The 26,172-nt window shown below is 43.6% G+C and overlaps 1 protein-coding gene across 7 annotated transcripts in view; it reads left to right on the forward strand.

Annotated features, from left to right (window-relative positions):
- Positions 1-26,172, forward strand: part of GPM6B (glycoprotein M6B) — a 394,200-nt gene that overhangs the window by 295,541 nt on the left and 72,487 nt on the right. For 3 of the 7 annotated variants that reach the window (XM_069639488.1, XM_069639482.1, XM_069639481.1), the window contains exon 2: positions 13,737-13,856. The exons of the other annotated variants lie outside the window; for them this stretch is intronic. In XM_069639488.1, coding sequence (XP_069495589.1) covers positions 13,737-13,856 — 120 coding nt within the window. The remainder of the gene's footprint in view (positions 1-13,736; positions 13,857-26,172) is intronic. 7 annotated transcript variants of the gene reach the window in all.

The raw sequence follows: 26,172 nt of genomic DNA on the forward strand, positions 1-26,172 counted from the left end.
GGTAGCAATGTGCCCTGTGCTTTCTTTACTACCAAAGGGCCACTTTTTGTGCTTTATAAGCCTATTCCTAAAGTAGGTGGGCACATTTTAACACTTAAAATCTGCACTCTTGTGAATATATCATATGTATATAACACACAGGTACATGCCAGTCTTTGTGTGTGTCGTCATAGAGGCAGGGCGCGAGATTATACATATAATGTATGCCCAAATATAGATGCTCCGCTGGAGCAAAGCTTGTATTTAAAATATAAAGATGGCTGCATAGATTGGTGTGTGCCTGAGTGGCAATGCGAGTGCCTGTTTTCAGGGCCAATTTTGGCCACCATTTTATTTGTGCATCATTAATGCGTAACCTTGGAAACTGCTGGGTGCACATGCGATTGCATTGAAAGGCACAGAGATGGGCAAATGCAGTTCTCAAGTGTGCGCCCAAAAATGCTCGGCTATCCATAGGCGCCTCCGATAGTTCCCAGAACCGGCTGCCTCGGGGTTGTGGTGTCTTTACCAGCTTCAACTCACCCAGTAAAGAAAGCCGGGTTTAGATTTCCTTCTGTCCAGAGGTTTTGTTTATCACACTCCTGATCAAAAGGGGGGATCCTGAAGGCTTTGGACGTGTGCATTAAATATTAACGATCCGCCTGCAGGCACCGGGGACACAGGCCAGCTGTTGGCTTTCATGCATCTTCAGAAGGCCAAACTGTACATCTTCCAAGCTTAGAACTTAAACCTTGCCCTGGTTTTACCATGAAATGAGGTTAATTCGTAACAAAATGCTAGACTAAGCCTAGATAACAGTGTCTGGCAGAGAGTCATTGAGCTCTGGGGTAGCGTGGAGTCATTCACGGTCCCGGATTTGCATATTATTACAAATGCTAGAGTTTAATTTGCAGCATTCAATGCAATCAAAAGCCGGGCACCGTCGGGGTAGATTCCCCGGGATGGAATCAATTTGCGAGATGAAATGCCATTTTGCATCATTAGTGAAGGGAACGGGCGCACTGAGCAGTCTCAATTAAATCCTATGGCTGGAAGCGGGGGCACGTATGGGGGCTTTCATTTTCAGTTCCCTCCGGAAATTGACGGCTGCAGTAAATGTGATTGTGAAGCAAACACAGAAACCAAATCAAACGACACAACTTTGCCAAATTCCTAAAGAATTTGATGAGAAATCCCATTTGGTATGTGGCTGTTGCATGATATGATTGAGTCGCCAGCACAATGCCATTTCCCCTTCTGGTTGTTGCCCGGATGTGTAGCCTAATGTGTGTAGATGAAAGCTCGCTCTGAGTATTAATTGATCTGGACTGCATCACAGGGACCCGGCATTCACACCATGGCCTATGGATGGTTGCTGCCGGTCCCAATTTGAATGTATAGTTTTAGCTGGAAAATAAATACATAAAGCTGAAATATTCCTGATCTGCTTAAAAATGAAAAGCATCTAAATTAAAAGCAATGCAGTAATATCGATATAATGCAGCCCGTTTAACGCAATACTTAATCTGCCCAGTTGGTGTTTCTCTTATACAAAAAAATAAGATAACTGAAGCAATTAAGAAGTATTGAGCGAAGAAGGTTTCTAGTTTTGGTTGTGTGCAGCAGGTGGACGTCTGCTGGACTTCACGACGACTGGCAGCCATTGGATATTGACAGTGTTTTTTCCCCCCTGCTGAGCAATTCATTTACTTGAGGAATTGAAGACTGTGGTCTTCCAGCTACCACCTTCCATTTTGTTTTCCTGCTTTGCAACACCCAGTGCAGACGAGGCACAAGGCCACAGTTGACGCTGATCGATTACACCAAGTTGACATGAGTCGGCAACCCATTTGTTTTGGAAGATGGACGCTGCAGTGTTCGCTTTGATTTGGTCTCCTTAACCCTGCCCTCGAGGAGGAAACCCTAATCATGGAAAGATGCAGCGATCGTGACGAAATCCCAAATCTGACATTTTAGGCACATGAAAAAATCAAACTTGTAATCAACTTCGAAACGAAATTATGCAGTACGAAAGCACGATACCTAGAATGTGATTTGCCAATTTACCAAATGATGTAAACAGCAGGTATGCTAGCATGTTTATCCTCTTAGCATCCGTCTTCTGATCCATTTGAGGAATTAGAGAGTTCCTCATCATTTTTTTGTTAAAAAATGCCAACACTATGCGGTAATGAAATAAAACCCTGCTTCAATCTTGCCTGTCCCGTTGCCGTGGGAACGGAGCAAGATTTGATTTCCTAAAGGGAAAGAAGACACCTCAAATTGGTAAGATAGTTTGAGCCATTGGGCTTCGACATTTCCCACCAAATCCTGCAGGGTGGACATGCACATCCACTGATTTTTGTGCACCCCTCAAGAGATACTCATGTGACTTAGCAAACGCACCTTCCACGAGTAGCTCTATTCAGGGCCCCTGAAGGTGAAGCATGTGAAAGGTAGCGTAACAATTATTCAAAACACTATTTCTTTACAGCCCAACAGCTTCTGGGCATGTGTCTAGGGATTTTTCGCGCTGTTGAGTTTGAGGGCAGTTTAGTTTAACATGCTCTCTGGACCAATCATTTCTTTAAAGTTTTTGACTTCAGCAGCAATCACAAGCAATTCTTTGCATCCCCAATCTGAAAATCACTGGTCTTGTTGTAGATAGTAACATTTTCCTTGATACTTCCATGCTACTTACTCAAGCATGCTGCATGGCAAATCTACAATGGTCATTGGCCCTCCTAGAAAACACAGGTGCCTCATTATTGCCTTTGTCACCCGAAGGGGGTGGTTTTTCTCTGTACAGGTTGTCACCTTTCTATTTAACCCAAATAGACAGAGGGGGGGGCCACGATTGCGGATCGTTATCCCGCAATCATGATGCCTTCCAAGCTATAGTAGGCTACCAGCACGTGGAGGCTTAAGACTGAAAATAATGATTTTTTTCAATGCTGCTAAACTGACAATGTTTGGAATGAGGTCTATACCAGAGATTATACATGGCTTCCTAATTGACTGATAGAACAAATTATCACATGGATTGCTTTTTAGACCAAATAGTTTATGAACCAAATAAACTTGCTAGAAAACCCGTTCACCAAAAAGTGTTTACAAACATAACCATATTATCATGTATGTCTTTTGGTGAGAGTTTTGCTTTAAGCAATTCATTAGATCCTTAGTACTGAAGGAATTCCATACAATGCATTGGCGATCCTGACCAAGCCTAAAGGGGGAGAAAAACTAAGGTGCAAACCTAAACTGCTACCTGCCAAAGTCCCAACAACTTTACTAATTGTTCTGAGGCCTAGTAAAGTATCAATCATCTTCTCTTTGTGAGAGCAATGCCTTCTGGGTGCCGTCGGACAGGGACTACTATATATTTTGTTGTTCTTATGGAACACAGATTGGCATACAAACGAAATCGGCTTGATGACTCACCACCTCGTCTTATATTTAGTGTACAAAACTATTGTCGGGTGCTCACTGAGATAATCACCTGCCATTTTCTTAAAACTCGCAAAGCCCTCATATGGGTACTTTAAATGATGGTGAAACATCGCTGTGTAAAAAACTGCTTCTTCCAACCTACCTTTTCTATAAATGAAGAATGACACCCCGCATCCATTTACAGTCTGTTCAGCAAGTACGTGCGTGATCCTGTGAACAACACAGAGTCTAATTGTGTCGATGTTTAGGATTGTTTTTATTTTAGTAGTAAAGATCAAAGGCCAACTTCCTAACTAGGACCCAAGAAGATTGAACTGGTAAAATAGGGTAAAACCTTGTCTCGCATGCTAGTGTTCCTTTTATTGAGCACTATTCCTTACATCCACTCCTTTTGGCTGGAAGGATTTCACCCATTATTCTCTTTGTTCCTCATTAAACATTCTTTTATAATTTCAAATGATTCACAGCCACCCGTCCGCGGTCTAAAGCCATGCATGAGCCACAATAAGGATCTTGTCTGGTATATCCTCAATGACTAGTGCAACCAGGACGACATGTCGCCAGGTCTTGGTCCAAGATGGACAACTTCGAATCCTTCGAATGAATACTATAACATTGCAAGTTCCACGGCCACCACTGTGATTTACCAATGTCATTGTGAACTTTATCTCTGCTGCATAGAGGGAGTGCGTGTCAGTATACGGTTTGAGGGAACCACAGAATATTTACAGCCCAACAGCAAGTAGAGATCCCTTCTGCCGCCTTCCTCTTTGGAACGCCAAGATTTCATATTACTGAGCTATGTTCAGCTTGTCCTTCCATCACAGACTTGTCAAAGTTCCGAGCCCTCAGGGATGAAACCCTGACCCATATTGCAGTAGCTTACTAAACCACTCTCCTGTGGAGGCGGAAGCCTGGTGTGTGTCCTGTTTGTGTTTCCCCAGCTGTAAGGTTTGAAGAGTTGAAGTAGGTGGAACTCTATTACCTCTGACTTGCCTCTAGCAGACGAAGCTTACTACCCTTCTAGAAATGGTGGCCTTTTTCTTACTGTCAAAGCCCCATGCCCTCTGTAGGGCAAAAACAGGCTGATTGGGTTGGACACCACTATAGACACGTTTGATAGATGGCACCCCTCTGGAGGAAATCGATAGTTAAATGGAGTGGACTTGGGCATTTGGTCTCCTTTTGGTAGTAGTCGATCTGGATGGAAATAAAGTAACTTGTTGCAGGAGTTGATCTCGTCTCCTAATAGTGGCATACTCCTTGTACATTTTATAGGAACCCATTTGATCAATAGCACATCTTAAATCAGTTCATACAGCGTTTTCTTTCTTCGTTAGATTTTATTTTTCATAAAGACTGCGCAGATGAATCAGAGCAAGCTTAATTGCCTCGAGGCGCAAAACTAACAAAGAAGGGCTGTCACAAAACCTCTTTGCGTGAAGAAGACATGCAAGTGTTGGCAGTGGCAGAGAAACATTTTCGGGGATTTCCCCAAAGTAGACACGGGAGACTATTCCAAAGCCAAGGAGCTTGGCTGGAAGAATTATCCCCCTGCTCTTCAAATAAAAATGAGGTGAAGCCAAAAAACTAGAATCCAGAGGATAGCGGATGCTTCTGAGGAAATGCAGAGATGGGTTTTCATGCCAATTAAAGATGAGTCCAGGCCATGGATGCATTTGAAAACCACTCAAACGACCTTTGACTGAATAAGCAGTTCCACAGGCAACTAATGTAAGGACAAAAATTAGACGAATGGCAGCATTTTGCACTGGTTGAAGTCTGTGAAGATGTTAAACTGGGATCACTGCATTGATGGAGGTCATATTATCCAATTTCAAATTAAGTAGAGAGCCCACAACCACATGTAGGTCCTTCGAAATGAACAGAATTTGCTCCTGTATATTTAGTTCAAATAAAGATCTTTTAACCATAGAGGAGATCTACCATCCCTGGTTAAGGTCTGTGCCCCACATAATCCTGAGAGCTTTTACCGTTTACCGAAAATCGGAAGGGCCCTGTAGCATCAGCCCTGGTATTGGGTTCAAATCACTGGTGGTCATCCAATCAGCGACTTGATTGGATGACGGGTTGAAAAATCATGGTTAGGACTGTTTACCTGCAACATAATTTGGGTTTCTATAAATAATTGATTCACAATCCCCAACTTGTTCGACCATTTCAATAAAGCAACATGCTAGATGTTGAGCAGTACTTGCGACAGCAAAGATCTCGAACGCTCTCTACAGTCGCACCACAGATCAACAATAAAGGCCCATTTGGCCCATGATCTGTTAAAGAATGGAGCCAATCAAAGGGGGACATCCTGAACCTGACTGACTTCCAATAACGATCCAACAGGAGTTGATGGTTCATGGTATCCAAAGTCACAGACAAGTTTAACATAAGAAAAAGATGCACTCCCTCTGTTATAGATCGGATGTTGTGTAGAACTTCAAGAATTGCGGTCTCTGTTCCATGCTTGAGACAGAAACAACAGTTGGCAAAGTTCAAGGACACCTGTTGTTTCCAAGAAAGACTGTACATGATTGATGACGGCTTTCTATAACTTCTTGGTGATGACCCTGGGTAGCTCTGCAATATGATACTGATATCGATCTTTGGATGAAGGGAGGGCTTTTTTCAAAATAGGGGGGCTTTCTGGCCTGTCTGATAACCAGATTGTACCATCCTTAGGTAGTGAAAGTTTAATAAACCTGGAAATCCTAGGGAAGAAAATGGGGGCATGATTCTTGGCCACTAATTTGGGGATAGAGAGGCAGTGTAATAGGTGAATATATGTAAGGAAAATTGAGGGTCCAAGACCAGACTTGGGGGAATGGGTATAAAGACAGAGGAAAAGGTCGGGCCGTGTCATTCCCAGGGTCCGATTAAATGTCCCCTATCTTTAGAAAAAAGAAACCATTGAACTTTTAATAATGAACTTGAGAAGTAAGAAAGAGCTTAGAAATGTTAAATAATTTGGAACAGCTACTTGGGTTTGTTTTAAGCAGCTGAGTTTGTTTTTCGGCAAATATCGCCGTCCTGTTTATAAGATTTTAAGTCTCCCTTGACCTGGATCCTGTCAGTCATTCATGGAGATTTACCACAGAGATTCCAGATCTCGGTAATTATGCATAAGTGGCAGAAGGTTGTTGGTGAACCATGGGAAATAAAGTCCAGATTAGAACAAGCAGAGTGTAGCAATAAGATGAATCTGCTCAATTACAGTGACCTAGACCCTTTCAAGAAAGCAGTGGTGCGATGTTCTTTCAAGATGAGTGAACTTCAAGTTGGAAAGAGCCTTCCCTAAAACTACAGATGCAACCTTCTTTTTGACTCGATGGAATGTTAGATGAAACTACTTTTATTAGAACCATGTTGGGTTAGACAAAAAGGAGAAAGGATCTGAAGAGCATTGTCTGACCAAACTAAATGGTGCTTCTCCAAATAGAGGTGTTAACATTTTTGAAAGGATGTAGAAAAATCTTGCAATGAGGATATTGGGAAGCACCGCCCCACTAGTTAACATCGCCAACTATTAAACATTTTGCCCATGAGAAAAGACAAACATTTGCCTACATTTTAAACCCCAGGCCTTCCAACGGAGTACGTGGAGGTGATTGCAAGGCTGCGCCCTGTTTATGAGGCCTATTAGCTCAGAGAATGTCCTAATTCTCGGTACCAGAGTGGAGTACACAGCCAAGCAGTCACCCGTGAGCTAGGATTAATTAATAAATAGAAAGACTAAACTGGCCTCGCGTGGGACCTCTGCAATATGCCAAGCATTGAACACAGCGGATCTAGCATTTTAAAGTTCACAGAAAAGTCCAGAAGAGGCAAGTTGAAAATAAGAGCCTCGGCGAAAAAAAAACCCACCTGCTTTCTGCATTATGATGCAGAAATATGGTATGTATAAAGTTAGCTGAAACAGTGCCTTCCCCATTGTTATGATTGGTCAGATAGTTTTTTGAAAAGACATTTGGAAGGCTTATTTGACCATTAAACAATGCAAGGTAATGAGGTACTACCAAAGTCAGAAAGTATAGCACGGCATTAACAGTACCAAAACGTTCTTGAGGGCGAGTCTCATTAAGGGTGTGTGTAAGGGAAATCCGCAGTTAAATCAGGTGGCAGATGGGGGCAGAGGACAGCATACCACCACACCGAACGGCCTAACCAGGCCCCAACATCCTTTACAACTACCTGATCCTCTTAAGCCTTGCGATGGCGGCTGATGACTAGGATTGGCTGCACAGCCACAGAAAAGTAGGGAAATGTAGTTCCCAAGAAGCAAAAGAGGTCACTGGGACTAGCGGATGGAATGAAATGGATGTCTGTTACACTAAAATAATGAATTGCAAATGATTCTGAACTATGTAATGTGAGACACAATTCACAGATAATTAGCTCAAACTCAAGAATGTTGTCTACGGTTTAATGAAATTCAAGTACACATTTCAATGTAAATCATTATTGATGCCCCTTCAGAAAGAGAACTAATTGATATTCTGTAGACCCATGACGGTCATTATTTGTGGAGAAAACATGTTTTATTAGTACATAAAATATCTGGGCAGCAGATGATTGGATTGAACTGAAGACTGTGTAATTTCCTCAATGGATAGGTTTAATTGCATTCATTAAATGTCCTTTGTTTGACTAAATGGCATAGCAATTGAAATGTAAAACCGAATGATAGATTTTCAGCACACAAACTACAAAATATTAAAAAATACAAATTTCACATCTCTTGCTAGGGACAGAGCTAGATCTGTTACAGGCTCCAGGGTTTTCACTGCACAGATTAAAATATTCTCCATTAAATCCTATATACATAGTGACAATCATGTTCTTTCATATCCTATAAAAAAATTGAAGATATGCTGCCAAGTGTCCTTTCTGTAAAAGAATACAAACCTTTTGTGTCGAGAGATGCCCAATCAACAGCAGTGACTGCCTGTTTTCCATTGAGACGACGGGTTAGCCCTATGTCACAGACCCAATTACAGATATTACTCTCAATGCTGCATGAGTTCCTCTCGCCCCTGTATCCATACCGCCAGATAACGGGATGCCAGCCTCCATAACTGCATGAGTAAGCTGTTCAGGTTTTCTGTTTTGTGGCATTAGGTAGGAAGTGCAACTCAAAGGACAGAGTTCTGTTGCCTGTACCATTTCTGTCCATTGGTGGTTCTTCAAGGACATTGTTGCCCACACACCACTCCCTAAACCTAGGAACCCAAGCCAACATCAGAAAGAATGTTGAAGCCATTAGACGTTCTTATTCTCAGCCCCACTTCGCACCCTTCGGACCACTTCACTGCACTTCTATTAGGGGCCGGTCAGAACTAACCACCCTTTCATTATCGGATAACTGAATCATCCCCTCAAGACAAGTGCTTCAAAAGCTTAATTCTCCTAATTGTGCCAAAGGTGGACATGTGCCCAGCTCTCCGGCTATGACAGAACGTTATCCAGATGGTCTCCCACGAGAGGGCCTCTGTCTGTATCCTGCTCTAATAGGCTTCATTTTGTCTCCAGGCCCTTATTTCCGTTGACTACTTTCCAGCAGAGCAGGAATGGGGTTAATGAGGCCCACAGTGCCAGCGCCACTCTGCTGGGTTATAGCCTGCGGGATGGCGTAGCAGCAGATTGAGTTGCCCCAATAACCACTCGACTATCTGTATTCGTGTCTGTGAAAATGATGTCCCACATCTCGGCACCCTGTTCCCGTCGTGCAGCTAATTTTGGTTGCCTGATTCTTCTTGGCAATGTTGGTGGGGCCTTTGCATGTGTATGTACAAGAATTTTATACCGCAAACTTGGCTTATAATCAATGGAGTGCCTCCCATGGGGCAAAGACGATGAATCAGACATGTGGGTGCAGAGAGGGAAGCTGGGGGGGTGAGTTAGGGTTAGGAGTGGTGGCTGGGCTCATTCCACAATTTGTGTCCACTGAGGAGTTCTTTGAATAAAGGCATCTTCAGTTTCTTCCTGAGGTGCAGGCCAGTGAGGGCCAGTCTGGTATGTTTTCATTGGAACACTTCGTAGAAACCGGCAAAAGGGAAACCTTGCTGCCGAGCAGGAGATGGACCATTTGTTTTTTTGCAAATCTTGCAATTCTTGCTGTTGTCCACCTTGGCAAGATTGTGGCTTCTGGTGCTGGGTTGTCACCCGCAGATAGTGTTTTTTTCTTGCGTTGGTCGTTATTGCTTTGATGCAGTCCACATTGTAGATCGCACAAGAGCCACGAGGTTGTGTGGGTTGTGGCAACGTTTCTTGGTTCCATGTAAAAATGTCCCCGCAAAAATGTCCCCTGACCAAAAAGTCGCTGTTTTGTGTGGAGACATTATTACATTGACATATTAACATGCGGGGGACACCCCAGCAACCACTGTTTTTTGTTTTTTTTAATGGGAGCAGGGGACTTCCCCGCAACCCGTCCCCATACATAATGTACCATATATAATGTTGCCAATGGCTTTTCCCGGGGAAATTATCTATGGGTAAATGATTACCTGATACCCATTTCTTAAGTTCGTTCTTAAAGACTTAATAAACATTTAACTTTAGGAACCCGCTTATAGCTATGAGAAAATTGGAGCAATCTTTTAAATTACATTATACTTAATTGCATTGCACAAATCTCTGGAAATACCATATTTGCCAGAGCTAAACAGCAAATTAGATGGGCATAACAACTAGGTTCCCACTAATATATATAATATATATATATGTGCTTCTATAATAAGATAGTGATTCACTAAAGAAGTTTAGTTCTGAAGACTTTAAGAATACAAATCTAGCACATGGGTTGTTATGCTATTACACAATGAGTGCATCATTTTCAATATTTTCAACAAAGTGCTCATAATCTCATAATGAAGGTGCAGTCTGAATTTGCCAGACAGGTCCCACAAATGCGCACAGCAGCCGAAGTGTGGCCTCGTGCAGCCAAAGTCAATCTCTACCATTTCTGTCTGCCAGAGGCTGATTGCTGCCACTGTCAAAATGTGTCTGCATGGCAGACCAGCTAGCCCGCGCTGCCCCTAACAAGTAGCCACGCGCTGCCGGGCCCGTCCATAGAAGCATGCTCCAGCTGCAAGTGGCCGCAGTCTGCTTGTGACGCATCTGTCCGTTGGGAGGCGAGCGCTCTACAGCTCTTCACACTTGGTGGGGCTGAAGATTGGAGCAGAATGAGATCTCTCGCAAGAACAGATGAACCTTTCAGGCAACACCTTGGCTAATAGTGTATACATCAAAGCAGGTCCTTCCTTAACTGCTCATCGCAGTAGAAAGAGAAAAGCTGGGCGATTCTTCATGTGAATGGCCTTCATCATAACAACTACAGCCACCTCGTACTTTAACCAGATGTCCACCCTGAAGCTCTGCAGCTTCTACCAGGACTGAAACAAGTTGGGGTGCTCTTTCGCAAACCGGCTGCTTGTGTAGCTAAGATTTGAACAGGAATGGTGTGTTATGCATCGCCCTGAATGTACGACACAAGTAAATGATTTCAGGTGGAATTGTACTAATTGAAGAGTTGTGAAAAAATACCTCTGGATATGCCTTTTTAAAGAACATGGAGTGAGTTAAATATATGGGATGTATAGGCAGAGGTGTACAGCAGTGTTAATTGTTCAAACTGTGCCGTATGGAAGAAAATGCGCAGAATATTTCTCGTACAGAAAAATTGAAGATGTTAAACGGATTTTACTAAACCTTTTGGGCACCTAACCCTAATCAAATAATGTTAATAACCAGAGCTAGGTGCAGCTGTCTTGCACTTAGAGCAATAACATCAGTATGGGCAGAATAGCTGTGCCTGTTGTGTGAAGCCCATGTAGAAGACCTGGCACAGAAAGGTATTGCAGCTCCACACCTAGCTCAATGAGCCAAGGCGATTGGGAGGAAGATTGCAGTGATGGAGCCAAGCCTTGGTGGCAATAGATGCTGCAGTCATGGGAGCCTAGGATGAGGATGTCAGGCCAAGCCCTTAGACCCAAACAAAGAGGATCAGTGTTCGAATGGAAGCCAGAAGATCCCCGGGATCTTCTGAACCAAGGAAACCGAGTCTTGTTCTGGTGTTGAGATTTAATTTTGGTTGCAGTGCAGGTTCCTGTAGCAGGGTCTGCAAGCAGAGTCCCTGGGGATGATTTGGGAAGGAGTATCGTGACCAGAGGCCCATGAAAAGTTAGACCGGACAAGAGCAGGGAGGAAGCACTATGGGGGACCCTTTAAAAGCATCTAAAGGTGGCTGTTTCCGAACAGCGGGCTGCAGGACAAGATGTCTTGCAACCCATTGTCTCTCAAGGACAATCACAGAGGCCCAAGCCCAGATGTCCCATGATGGAGCAGGCCTTCATGAACATGAAAAGGTGGTTCAGGTTGCAGCAGGATATTCCGCTTCTTTCCCAGTGAAATAGACGGTGCAGGAAGGTTTAGTGGAGCACTGAAGACTCCAAAGACAGAGAAACCATCTTTTTTCCTATTGGATCAGATAGAGGGAATAGCTGAAGCAGGATTCCCTTGGGTAGATGATTGGAGGAGGATCAGGAGTTGTCAGCAAGACATTTCCGGTACGCACTCCTCAATAGCTTTTCTAACCTCATAGAGAGACAGAGGTCTGGGGGCTACCACTTCACCTCAAACGCTAGCAGTGCACCATTTAAAGTTTTGGAGCCTATCCAATCAGGGTTGGCAAGTAAACCTCTGCTTGCACGTTCAGACACTGAGATGTGTTTTGAAGCATCTGGAAAACCTTCATCCTGCATATCCAACATTCCATTCAATCACAGAAGCCTTTCCAAGCTCATAGTGGGCCCTCAATTGGATAAAATGGCTGTTCCCATTTTAAAATTTAAACAAGGGGTGAAAGAAATAAGGTCAGACCAAAGGATTTTAAAACTTCTTGGTAGCCGTTTTGCTCCTTTTCATGGCACGAGTAGCTAGCAGTACTGGAAAAAGACTGCAGCATAGTGCAACCAAAGTAAAAGTACACAGCTGCCACCAGTCTGTGATCAGAGACACCTTCTGATTGAGAAATTTCTGCCAGGCCCAAAATGGAGTACTTTGGGAGTACCCCTGACCAGTTAGTCTTATAGGCTACTAAGGGCAGCACGTCAAAAATAAAATGAGTTGCAGCTTTCAACAAACTTCACTGTTGGCAAATATCAGTTTAGAAAACCATCAAAAAAGGCAGAGACTACTAGAGTTAGCAAAACAAAACTCTAAAATTGATTTCTAAACGCACAATGCTATGGAACATAATGGCACCTGTTTTTTAAACTGTTACAAAGTTGCACGATCCTTTCATCAGCATTTATGTAATTAATCATTACTATTGATGGTTAATTTATTGAGCTTTAGCCATTAAAGCGGGGAACCGTTTCATTGAAGCCTGTCATGTTTTATTAGTATTTCGTGTAAGGGGACAGAATGTCACATTGCCTAAAATGTGTGGGTGTTAAAGGTATACTTGTTTCTGTGTCAATGTTTTTTATGTGCTTTTGTAAAAAGGTGCTCGTCTGTTTACGTTACAAATGATACCATACTACCACCCCCTCCCTCCCACCCCCCCATTACCAGGAACTCAGCATCTCTGGAAACAAGTCTGGGCGTTATTACTTTATTGTACTTTTGTGATGTCATGACCCGTGCGGCAGGTACAGTCTAATGTTTAGGCTTCGAGGCATCTAGGCATCTAAGCAACCCTAACTATTTGAGGATGGGAGAGTGGAAATGCGGTTTAGAGAGACCGCAGAAGTATTCCCGCTCATTTGTGGTCCTTCCTGGGAAACCGGGCCTCATTCTTCCGGTTGGCAGCGATTCTCTTGCACACTCGGCTTGGATCTATTTTAAAGAGATGGGACGGAAGAGAAAATATGATTGTGGTGAAGCCACACGTTTTGTCTCAGATCTTGTCTGGCAGACTCTGGGTTAAGGAGGTATTTGGGGAAAACCTTAGCTGCTGATGCAAGAAAAAAGGGACTTTCTGCTACTTGCTCAAATTGCTGAATTTCGAGAGTTAAAAGTCCTTAGCCCTATTGGCTATCGACCATAGTGCGCTGCGCGTAGTAACAGCTGCTTCCTGTTCACTTCCTGTTGGCGCGTGGCACAGCCTGTGAGTTGCAGGAGAGGGGGATTAAAAACCAGGACCAGTCAGCATTTTCGGCGTTTTGTTCTTGTGTTACTGTACTGCTTTGTAAACTTTAGAGGGGATATACGAGCATTGAAGTGCGCGCGCGCGCGGTCACAGGTTTGCTGGCGCAGGCTGACATTTTACCACCTGAAATTGGCAGTGATGACCAGACCCGAGCTGGAAATTGGCAGGTACCACTGGACGTACGGGAGCTCAAAGGCACAGCAGTCTCGTCGCGAGCCAGCAGCCGCAGAGGCTGGGGGTCCAGTGAGGATTCAAGGTAAATGCTCGGCCAAGCCAAGGGTTCCTGAAGGAAAACTATAAATGTGACGGCTTACAGGCACTGAACTCCAGGAGCCTTTCCCTGGAGTTAATACACCATTTTGTGTTTGCTTATTAATCACTGGGTTGACAGGTTAACGCCTGAAATCCTTGTATTGTCTCGTCTTTTGTCGGCAATCCATAACTCTGTGCGACACCATTCACTTTATCAGATCGATTAATATGTACTATGTTTCATTTGTATGTGCCATCACCGCATATAGTGGCTGAAACTCTGTGAATAAGAACATTGATTGGTGTCCAATCGTACGAGGCAGCAGTCAATCCTATTATTCTGGTTCAATCTATGCAGCATTTTGTTGACACGCTGGGTGGGGGGCAGGGGGATGCTGCTAAGCCCTAAATATGCTGATGTGTATGTCCTTACACTCTGCTCCTATGGGACGAACCTACTGGCTGCGTTCGTGTCCGGCAGCCTCCCTGGTAGTGTTGCGGTGAGCCATTGTTGTTCTGCAAAAGTATTACCAGACCTACAGATAAACGGTGTATCGGGCACTTTTAGTCCCTAAAAACAGGCAAATACTCGAACCAAAAAAAAAAAAACGTGGGAGTTAAAATACCCCCAAGAGAAAATAGAAAACAAACACACGAGTGCCTGACCCCTGCCACCACTCGCACAGCTTCATGGATAGGCGCTGATCATTGGTACCAGTGGAAGGACCTCTAATGTTGTTACTGCCTGAGCTGAAAAGAAGATTAAGTGAAACATGCATCTTAATTTCCATGAATTACCAAATGCAAACGAGCAAAGTTTATTAAAAGATTTCAACTGCAGAGTTAAAAAATATTTGTACGTGCCTAATAAAAACCCCAATTGAGCATAGAAAGTACTTTTTTACTCCATAAAAGTATTTCACTTCCAACTTCAAAAAGTAGGAAGTAAAATACTTGCACTACAGAATCTGACCTGGAGTATTGCTGTCTACGATCAGGGTCTTTCTAAGTGACTAGAATACATTTTCCACTGCATGCAGTTTGTGCCTTGCTCTTGTGTGTATGAAAACAACAGTAAAATGGCAGCGCTTGTTACCATTTGAACCCCTAATCCTAATCTGAAAATAAGAAAATAACCTGCTGCGCAAGTGTATGTAACACCATGTTGGTGCCTAGTAGAATACATCAAGGGCACTGGTGTAAAACCTTTGGACCCCTAGATGTGTTTGACTACAATTCCCATTAGCCCATGCCACCATAAAAAATGGGGGTCTTATTTGGAAAACAGCTGCGACACAGGTCAAGGTGGTCCGGGCTAGCAGGCCAAAAATGGTCCTCAAACTGGGGTTCTGCAGGGCTCTCTGAACAGACTTCTCCCACTTGAATTTCTAGCGCACTAAATTAAATGAAAAGATGTGGCATTACTACTCTTTCTCGCTAGATGTCCCTATTGGCCGTGTTTAAAATTCATGTAGTCAGTTATAGACATTTAGATTCGTTTGTGTTCAAATACTAGAGTGAACAGATAAAAAAGGGATATGCCATAGACATAGAAGTAGGACTAAAGTAAACACAAATAAAACTGTAGTCCTACTTCTATGTCACTGGCCTGTTGAGGGGGACGGGGGTGTGTGCTCACAGGCACACTCCTCTCATTGGAGGAGAGTGGCCGGGGCTGGGAAGGGGGAGGAAATGGAGGCGTGAAAAGCATTTACGCGCAGTAAGAGTTGCTCCAGGCCCGATTTCGGGATTTCGAAATCAGGTCCCGGCAAAAACTGTGACCGTAGCCACCCACCCTTCCAATCCCGATATGGGGGTTATGAAATAAAAAAACTCCTGGGACCCCGGGACAGTGGGCGATGTCCCGGGATTGTCCCGGAAAAACCGGGATGTCTGGTCACCCTATCAAATACTGAAGAAAAGGGAAACTGTATATAGAATACATTGTTTTGATCTTTGCAAAGTGTTATGTTGAAGTCTTGTCATTTGGATGACCTTAAACAAATTCACACGTAAGAATCATGAATTTCCAAGCTTCAAAAGAACTGCAGGATTGGAATCTGTTGACCATTCTCGGGAGGATAGCTCAGAGGCAACGTGCTCAAGACGAGGCAGAGCAATACAGGGTCGAGCCCCGGGTTTGCACTTGGAAACAGCTGGTATTCTAAATAACCAATTATACAACATTATAATTCTTTTCGATTTTATAATTGAATGTCGGTTTTAGTTGATTTTATAAATGTATTTTGTATTTAACGCACCATTCAAAATGAATTTTAGTCGCTTTCATCCCAACTACGAGAACTCTGCTGCGTTTGTTAGGCCACACCTTTAGTGACATGGATCCCACATCATTTAAAAGTTCCTTAGCTATATCGGATTCAGAGGCTGTGGCAGACATTTCACATTCGCTACTAGCAGTTAAGCGATGTAAACCCCTTTTGAGGGAGCAAGCACGCCGGGACAGTTTTTTGGAAAGTCACATGAATGGGATGTACTAAGGCCAGTTTGTTCATAATGAGTGGCTCTGACCAACAAGCCGTTTGGGAGGAGCCTAGCAATCTAGCCCAGTAGAAGCAGCGGGGGCACCCTCCATCATGGCGAAAAGTGGAGGACACACTCCTGGGCTGGCTTTGTTCCTGTAGGGAAACATGATTGAAAGTGGCGTGCAGTTGTCCAGCCATACGTTTCTAATGGGGGCATGCAAGGGTGGGGGTTGATTTGCTTCCCCAGTTTTGCATGGCTCATTGGGAATGAGGCTGGGGTACTGCTGCCCCAGATGTGTGCCTTGGTGTTCTGTGACTCCCCACATTTTGAGGTGGACTAGGGCAGTGAGATAGTGGCATTACTACAACACGGCAAATTCCAAGATCCAGGAAGGGAAAGGGGTTTGTCGCCTCCCTACTTTATTTTGTGGCGGCATGGAAGCCAGAGGGCCATTCTGACCATGCGTATGGCAGCAGTGGGAGTACGAAGTAAGCTGGAGCTCAGGTGTTGTGCAAGTAAGGGGGAAATGTGCTACGTGCACGTATGTATGTGTGCGTGCATGTGACGGGTTTTTTGACATGTATGTGTGAGAGTGTGAATGAAAGAGCAGTATGTGGTGTTGTTGTGTTCACATATGGGTGTGCATGAATGGGTGCCCATGCAAGGATGGGGAAATGACCCTTTTCATTGAGGGGAGTGGGGGTGTTGCATTGGTACAGTCAATACGGAAATTAATTTATACAGTGGGTCTAACACTTTTCCAAGCGTTATATGCAAAGCCAACATGAGTGTTCTTACAGGGATTATTCAACCTTGGGACAGCCTGTATGGATATAGTTTCTTACAGTGGCTGTGTCACTTTTACTGGCATTATGGGCAAAGTCAGTATGATGAATATTCATAAGTGGGGATACTGACCTACACTGGAGCATCCAGAATGGACAGAATGTTCATACTGGCTGCACAAATGGAGGAAATGTGTTCTTACAATGGCGTATCATATTGGCTTTGCCCATAGAGCTAATAAAAATGCAGAGTGTTCTCAAGTGGGGATGCTGGCCTACATTGGTGCAGCTAGTATGGGCATGTTTGGGCACAGCCAGGATGAACATGTTTTTTTTTAATGTACTGGCATATATTGTGAGCAAAGAGATTATGAAGATATGTTGGAAAATGTTTCCGGGGCACTGGTGGTGGCCAGCCATCTTTTTTTTGTGTTGCCCTACAGAACCGATTGTAAACAGTGTGGCTTTTTACCAAATTTTTTAGCGTGCTGAAAAATTGACCATTTAAACCCATTACTTAAAGTCTTGGTGTGGGGGTAGGGGTGGGCTGATGGGGTGTTAACACCCCCAACCATCATGATTGGTTGGTACTTCCTCGCTATGCTTATTTCCTCACTCACATGGGAAAAATTCACCAGCAGACAATGGGCTCCCCTGAGGTTAGAATGGTAACCTAGACAAAAGAGATCTAAAACGTTCAAATTAAGTGTGTTTAATTGCCTTTCTCCCAGAGCGATATTTTCTTGTTTTGCTGCTGCTTGGAATAAATCGAAATCCTAAATTCAGTTGGACACAGTCTTTTAAGTCCCGCTAGATTATTAAGGACCACTTTGAGTTTTGAAGATTTTCTGACCCGACCTCTGCATTTGGGTCTGCTTTATGCGCAGATAAAAAATAGAGGAATGTTCTAAGGTATTTCACATCGTGTGGTATTCCTACAGTTATAAACCAGCAGTTGGTAAAAGAAAAAATCGGAAGTAGTTGAAATAACACATACTTTTACCAATACTTGCCAACTTCGTAACGTTGGCCTGGGTGACTTAGTTCGAGGTGCTGATGCAATGTTGCATGTCGTTACCATGGGGATTGGGGCAATGGAAAGTAGGACATCTTAATTTTATAAATCTACAAAAATGAAAGCATTACATACTGGCAGAATGTCAGACGCTGGCTCACTCCGTCACACGCAGTTCTGGTCACTCAGTGTCTCGTTCACATTCAGTCATGCAAACCTATTCAGTTGGTATTCAGTCAGTCGGCTTCACTTATTTATAATATCCTGCTCTGCTATTTAACAACCCAATAGTCGCATTCATCCAGCCACTCTGACAATCCATTCGTAAGTATCAACACTCTGCTGGGGAGACTTTCACCGGAAGTGCTTCCCCCACGTATAATTTTGATGTGAAGCAACATCTAAAACCTATAAGTGGGTCCTTCAAGAAAACTGACACTTACATGAAGTAAACCAAATAGAGAGACTTTAATCAGGACAAGTGCAAATCAAGAGACTATAAATTAACCTAATTACCAAAGTCAGCATAATAAACCAATTGGCAAATCAAAATCTGCATGATTGACTTCATTTGGCGCATCATAGGGTGATATATACTGTTAGGATTATTCATAACATTGGGCAGCCTCAATGCATTAATCAACAATTTTTGCAGCTTTAGAAATTGTCTAAATTCAAGACAGCTTACAATTAGAGCTCGCTTTAGATTGCCTAAAGGTTGCAATCCATCTTCTATCAGTCAAGGTAGCGGTAACACTTACCAGCGTTTTTACTGGCACATTTACCGCTCCCCCAAACTTGTGAATCAGGCCCATAGTGTATCCAATTCATCTTTCCAGTGATGGTTCATTTGAGAAAAGTTGTTTTCCTGTTGGTTCTCTTACCCAAGACATATCGTGCACGGTTTTGTTGTGCGTTTCATAGACGGCATCCCCAGCAGGATAATCCTGCGGTTGTTGGGAACTGGCCCTCTTTCAGAGAGACTGTGAAATTCGTAGTCGGGCTCACAGGCCGCTCCAGGCAAACCATTGGGCTGTTATTAACCGGACTCCATGGTAACTGCTCTTCACAAGCCCAAGGACAAACATGTTGTTATTCAGCTGTGCAGCACAAAGGAGTTTTGATCATGCTGTGGACAAAATGTCCATTGACGGGCCACCATATTGATGTTTTTCTCATCTACAGTTTATTGTTTAAGCCTTTTACAGTGTGTGCTGTGGTACTTTTTAATTGGAAACCCGTTTTTTTTATAATCAATTCCCAAAGAAGGATCTTTGATGAAGAATTGGACCTTACACCATGTTTTTTTTAAAAATCTCAATCCCTTGAGTTTCCGAATCTCCCACCCCTCCTTTCCGACCCCCCCCCCACCCCGCACCATCACCGGGCGGTCACGAATGCCACCAGCATGAAAACAAGATTCAGAAGTGATCTGGCCATGGAGGGGCGGGGACGTAAGCAGATTTATCTCTCCCCCACAGCCCCCCCCCAAACTTTGGGCTTGCATGGTGTCCCAAGCTCACTCAAACGCTTAAAGGGGAACACAGGGGAAGTGGGAGGGTCGGTCTTTCAGTGCGCGTATGCTCAGATAAGTTGCATTGTACTAACCAATAGGAACTCCCGCCAGAGGTATTGGTTTCCTTTTAAAATTGGTCCCTGGTCCAGTGTACAAGCACAGGAAGAAGCGTGGAAATATATGATTACTTTTCTGATTGGCTTGCCATTATATTTTATTTTTTAAATCATCTCGAAGGTGGTTTTCAGGGTTCCTTGTCGAAATCGATGTCTGGTTTCATGAATTCTTGTAACCCACATGGCATACGTTTTGTTCTGAGGTTTCTGAGTGCTGGGAACTGCAAACTGCATGATCTGCCCTATTATTTAGCAGATGACAGAGGGGAACCCTGCATTGAGCCCACATCTGAGTGGCTTGAATAGATGGGAGTACTTTCTGGCTCAACTTGACTCAAACGGTTGGCAACTTTTTCTGATTTCCCTTCACATTTTGACTTGATTTTGTTGCTATTATTTTTATTTGATTTCATAAGACATGATGTAACACATTCTGATATAAGCCTTTGATTGTCTGTCAAACCACATGAGGCAAATTGGGGATTCGAAGGCATAGTTCTGATCCCCTCTGCAGTTCACTCCTGTTTGGGTTCAAGTTGTTCGAACTGAGCCATTTTTTGTTTGGGCTATTAGGTGGTGCTTTAGCGCCATTTATAAGCTGAAACTATTGCATTAGAGTGCAGATAGGGAGACATTATGTCCACACACAAAGCTCGTAGGTGTTGCCTGCCCATGACCATGCTAATCCCTATGGCCATTGCCACCCAGTCCCTGGCCATTCCTGCCCAGAATACCTCCTCATGGGAACTCTTTGAGTTTGTTTAATCAACCATTACCATCAAGCTTTGCACTCGATAGACCTGCCAGTGTTTCCGTTAAGCAGTCGTTTAAGAGTTAATGACTTAATTGGAGTTGTAAAAGCGCTACTGTTGTAATAAAAATGTCTTGTCCAGGACTGCCTTCAGCCACTTGATTTATAATGATAATGATTTGTTATGCATATAGCACTTACTCCTAAGCACTGTACATAGAACATATTTACATACATTAATCATCCCAACCGAAGTTTGTACTCATTTATTAACCTCGGAAGGATGAAAGTTTGAGTTTGACTTGCCGGGATTCAAACCTGCGACACAGAGATTACACATAAATTGCAGCAGCGAGCACCCAACCTGCTGAGCTATCTTACTGGCTTGGGTAAGCACTCTCTATGTCCTTTTAAAAAGAACAAGCATTGGCAAAGCCAACAGTTTTGCCCTGTGTATAAGTATTAGGCATTTGTCAGACACGTTATTAGATTCCCAGTATTTACACCATTTTGCGACTGTTACCATAAAAGGACAGTTAATACCACTATGGCAGTGCTTTGCAAGTGCCTTTGCCGTGCCTTCGCAAAAAAGCCCAAACTGTTGGCATTGCCACTGCTTGTTATAATGATGAGACTGGAGAGGTTGCATCACGCTTCAGTGGAAAGAAATCCATCCACAGACCAGTGGTCTTGGTGCATTCCTTCTCTGGGCGTCTCTTCCTTCCTACTGGGGCAACATTACTCTTTTATAGCACCTTTCTGCCACTTTTGGTGGCATCATTGTGCGTGGCTCTTTAGAAAACAAAAGTGGATCATTCGGGACACAGAGAGGCAGATGCAAAACCTGTGGTATTGATGTGTGCAGGTTGAACATAACTGGTTCCTGTAGGCCAATCAATATTCTGTGTATTTGGTAGAGAAACCTGCTAGTATCTTATTCATAGATAAGAGCCCAAGATTATAGTTATAATTGGTTATTTATAATGTGCTTAATACTCAGAGATGTCTGAGCGCGGACCTGTGGATCAAACCTGTGTTGCTTCCCGTTGTCTTGCGTTCCAAGGCGAACGCGTTGCCTCTGAGCTATCCTCCCTCTGATTGACAACATGAAGGTAAGCAAAGAGTACGATTGCCACAGCGTTAGCCAGTGGCTAAGACATGGGAAGTATTTTCAGAGTTAAAATGCATAGGTTACTGTATGATTAACAACAACAAAAAACACAGTATAGCATTTTCAAAAAGGTTGGTAAAATTGATCACTAAGTGACCAAATAAAGGGGCATATGCAAATATCTGAATTTCCCAGGACAGACTCGGACTCCTCAGGAACTGGACTGCTAACCGCATAAAACACTGCTTGTCGCCTATTGTAAATTGTCACTCTCCCATCTGGAGCTCCTGGGCTAAGCCTCTTCCCGCACTGCCAGCCTCCTTCACTGCCATCTGACTGATGAAGCGAGTGTAAGTAGCCGCTTTTGCCACCTCCTTCACTCACCCATACTATTCACTCTCACACTGACTCTGCTCTTGCTAACCTTCACCTCTCCTTCTCCAACACACTTGCCCCTGCCATGAGAATGTGCATGAAGCCCGCCTCCAAGTGCAATAGTTGGTATGATTCCAACCTAGCCTTGCTGAAACGCAAGTGCAAAGTTGCAAAACGAAAGTGGTTGTCTTCTAGCACGTCCTCTGACAAACTGCCTGTCTCCTGCTCCAAAGACAATATGTACTCTCCATCCATTCCAAGAAACGGGCCTTTGTCCAAGCCTGCATCTCTGGGGCCACAAACATCATGGCTGAACTTTTCAAAATCTTTAAGGTACTTGCCAATCCTACGGCAGCCTCCACTTCTCTTCTTCTTTCAAAAGTCCTCTGCATGGCATTGGCCTCCCATTTCAGAACCAAAATTCAGGACATCCTGTCCTCTCTCACCGCTACACCCCTCCCTCGCCGGCCTGCATGGAGGCCTCTCCTGTCCCCCCTTCTCCCTCCCCCTACTGTCCTCCTCGCCCGTAGCACCAGATAAGGTCACCATGACAGTCTGCTCTATGAAAGTTTCCTCCAAACAGGTGGTTCCCTGCTCCTCTAGCACTATCAAGAACAACAATGACTCTCTCGCTCCGTCCCTGGCTAAATTCTGCAACCACTCTTTTGCCACTGGCTCCTTCCCTTCACCCCTCAAGCACTCCCTTGTGCACCCCCTCCTAAAAACGCTGTCTGCGAACCCCACTTGCCTGGCTAACTACTGCCCCATCCCCACTTCTTGGCAAAACCCCTGGAGAAGTTGGTCATCTCCCAACTTATCCATCACAATGAATCTGTTGGCTGCCTCCACGACCCCCAATCTGGCTTCAGAGCAGCCAGAGGCACAGATGCTGCTCTCCAGAACACCCGTGATTACCTGGTCCCAAACCTCGACTCCAACTCCCCCTTCGCCCATATCCTCCTTGATCTGTCCTCTGCCTTTGAGACAGTTTATCATTACATCCTTATAAACCGGCTCCTTGAGGCCCTGGGCATCACAGTCAGGGCACTGGATTGGCTGACCTCTTTTCTCTCTAATTGGCCCTCCCAAGTGCAATTGGACCCTTTTCTCTCCTCTACCTCTCTCTCAACTTGCGGCATTCCTCAGGTCTCTATCCTTTTACCGTGGCTTTTCAACATCTACCTTGCCCCTCTTGCCCACCTGATCTCCACCTTCTCTCATTTCCAGTGTTATGCTGATGACACACTACTCTCCTTTAAGCTTCCCTCCTCTTCCTCCTCTTCCTCCTCTCTCATTCTCGACTGTCTGCTATTCAGGCATGGTGGGCTGCTAATGATCTCTGCCTTAACGCCACTAAGACTGAGCTCCTTCTCATTGGGACTCCTACCCCCTCCTTCCCTCCTACACTCTGGTTGCTCTCCTTGGGCTACCTCCCCTCACCCGTGGGTGTCATCTTCAACTCCTCTCTCTTTCTATCTTACCTCATATCGCTGACTTTGCCAAGAAGGCCCACTATCAGCTTTACCTCCTCAGAGGCATTCTCCTTTTCCTCACCTTCCCCCAGAAACTCAATGTCTCCAGAGTGCTGGTTCACTCCAGGCTGAATTACTGCAACAACCTCTTCCTTAATCTGCCTCTTTCCTCCCTCCACCCTCAACTAATCCAGAATAGGACTGTGCGACCTAACCTTGGCCTCAAGCCCAGGGACTGCATCTCTCCAGCCCTTAAATCTCCTGTGGGTGCAAGGATCACATTCTTGCCCAGCCCCTTTGGTCCCCTGCCTCCTGCACTTCTACCTCCTCACCCTCTCCCTCCTATCCCATCCCTTTGCCCTGATCGATTCCCCCCCTGCACTTCTTGATACTGCACTTGCACAATCTTAATGTCACAAGGCCTAGTAGGACCGTTATTCTTTATTTCTCCCCTCCCCCCACACCCCCTTGCCCGAACACCCTTATTTTGGCTTGTTGGGCCTGGAAACACTTTTTGCTGTATAAGTGCCATACACAAATGTTCAATACATAAAATAGAGCATTATGCTCTTTCAAAATTAAATGTTTTAAAACAGTCTACTCCGTAATGTGGTTCTGTAAAATACAGATAATTCTCCTCAGTAGGAAATAGCCAATAATAGGATAGACTATTTGCTGAAAGAAAATGTTGTTGATCTAAATGTTGCCCCTAATTAACCCCAAATATTAACTAGCCTATTTCTGAGGCAGAGTTGGTGAACTCCTTGTCTAATCAAGTCAACGCATTCGAATGAACAGAATCATACAAGGTGTAATTTGATGTTTAATGTTTGACCATTGTATGAAGTAGATTTGCATCCGCTAGTAAAATATTTTATATAGAAAATAAAATACATTGAACATCAAAGGAAGTCCGCTCATTTAAAAAAAAAAAATTACAATAATTCTTCTTTGGTTTTTACCAGAGCCTCTGCTGTAGTCTAACTTTGTAGGTGTTTGGCAGGGACCAAATCTGAGCAAATGTGCGCACCGCCTAAAATTCTTATTGTGGTTATGTGCCATGTTAGACACTAATGATGTATGCATTGGATGACCTAGCAGGCTAAAAATATGGACAAACGTTTGCATTCAGGTTTAAAAAATAATGTGTTCAGTGGCACTACAAAACCTCCAAAATAGAAAATGAAATATGCACTGATGACCTAGATGGCGTTCATCTTTTGTCTGGAAATTAAATCTGTTATGGCTTCATATATAATAAATATAAGCTTATATGATATGTTCGAGAAATGATTGCAAGCGTCCACTTTCACCGCCAGGTGGCAGCATGGTATAAATGATGGTCACACAGTTGCACGTACAACGCTATTGAGCTAGACAAGCATCCGCATATGCTACAGTGACGATTGCGAGTATACTTGCATAACCCTATTAAGTGAATTGGGATACAGTTCACATAGGCAAAGCATGGTAGCTCCCAATTGTGTTTTTTGTTTACTATTCTCCTGTTTCTAGGTTTAAATCCAGAGAAGGGTGACTTACTTTTCTTTCATATATAGTATACAGCTGCAATTTTATTTCATTATGGTAACATTGAAAACTGATAGTAATATCCATTATTGCGACAGAGTACAAATCATCAGTCAGTGTGCAAATGGTGAAAGGGTGTTAGTATCATGTACCCAATAAGGTGCATACAATCTTTTTTTTTGTTGTATTTTCAATTAATTACGAAATTGAAGAGACATGTGAGCTGTCCCAGCTGCTGATATTGATAGACCACTAAATCAAGTCTGTGAAATCATTGTTGTGGTACTATACATTTTCAACACCAAATTCTCAAGCATGGGATTGCCAGCTATAATGTCTCTCAATTTCAGCAATGTTGCATGAACGATGATGACCCAGAGGTTTAGGTCAAGAAAAATATGGTCGACACGTTGTATGTCGGCCCTTTGACTCAAGATACAGGCATCCAAACCTGTTCTTCAGAGGGTTCAATGGGCCTTCATCAGGACTTAAAGCAGTTCATACTGTGTTTAAATCCAACAACCTCTTATGTGTTCATAGATTCCTTGGATTGGTGATTTTAGGTGCAAGGGCTGGAATGATCTGGGTACTTGGAGTCACTTAGACCCAGTGCAGCTGCTCACGCATGATATTTCTTCAATGTAGTCACGCACCTCTCCTGCAAATACCCTTAATGCTGCTGTTTAAATAGATAGTGAAGCAGAAAAGTCACTCCAGTGCTTGTATCAGAATAGGAAGCACTCCACGGCACGGGAACCTCAGTGTGAACGACCACAGGGACAGATATTAATTAGAAAAAGACTTTCTTATAAAGAGAATACAGAAATCCCTTTTAGGTCTTGTTAGACAGTGTGGAATTTAAGTATGTGTTTTAATTTTATTTGTATTGCATCTTTTTGTTATGAAAAATTACATATACAGTGCAAAGGGAGACCGCCTTACAACCAAGAAGTGCAAACAAAGGGCTTGCAAAATCTACTAGCCCACTCACATTGGTGAGGATAGTTGATGCATGGTACTCCACATTTCTGGTGGGTATGAGGTTTGAAATATTTATTTTACATTTACTGCAAACAGACTTTGTTTGCAGTAAATGGCAAATAAGTATCCCTGTGCGTGGATAGCAGCAATTCACCAAATATGAAATGTGCTTATGGTGACA

Source organism: Ambystoma mexicanum, chromosome 7q (genome assembly GCF_040938575.1).
Source record: "Ambystoma mexicanum isolate Mex_15411 chromosome 7q, UKY_AmexF1_1, whole genome shotgun sequence".
NCBI classification, from domain to species: domain Eukaryota; kingdom Metazoa; phylum Chordata; class Amphibia; order Caudata; family Ambystomatidae; genus Ambystoma; species Ambystoma mexicanum.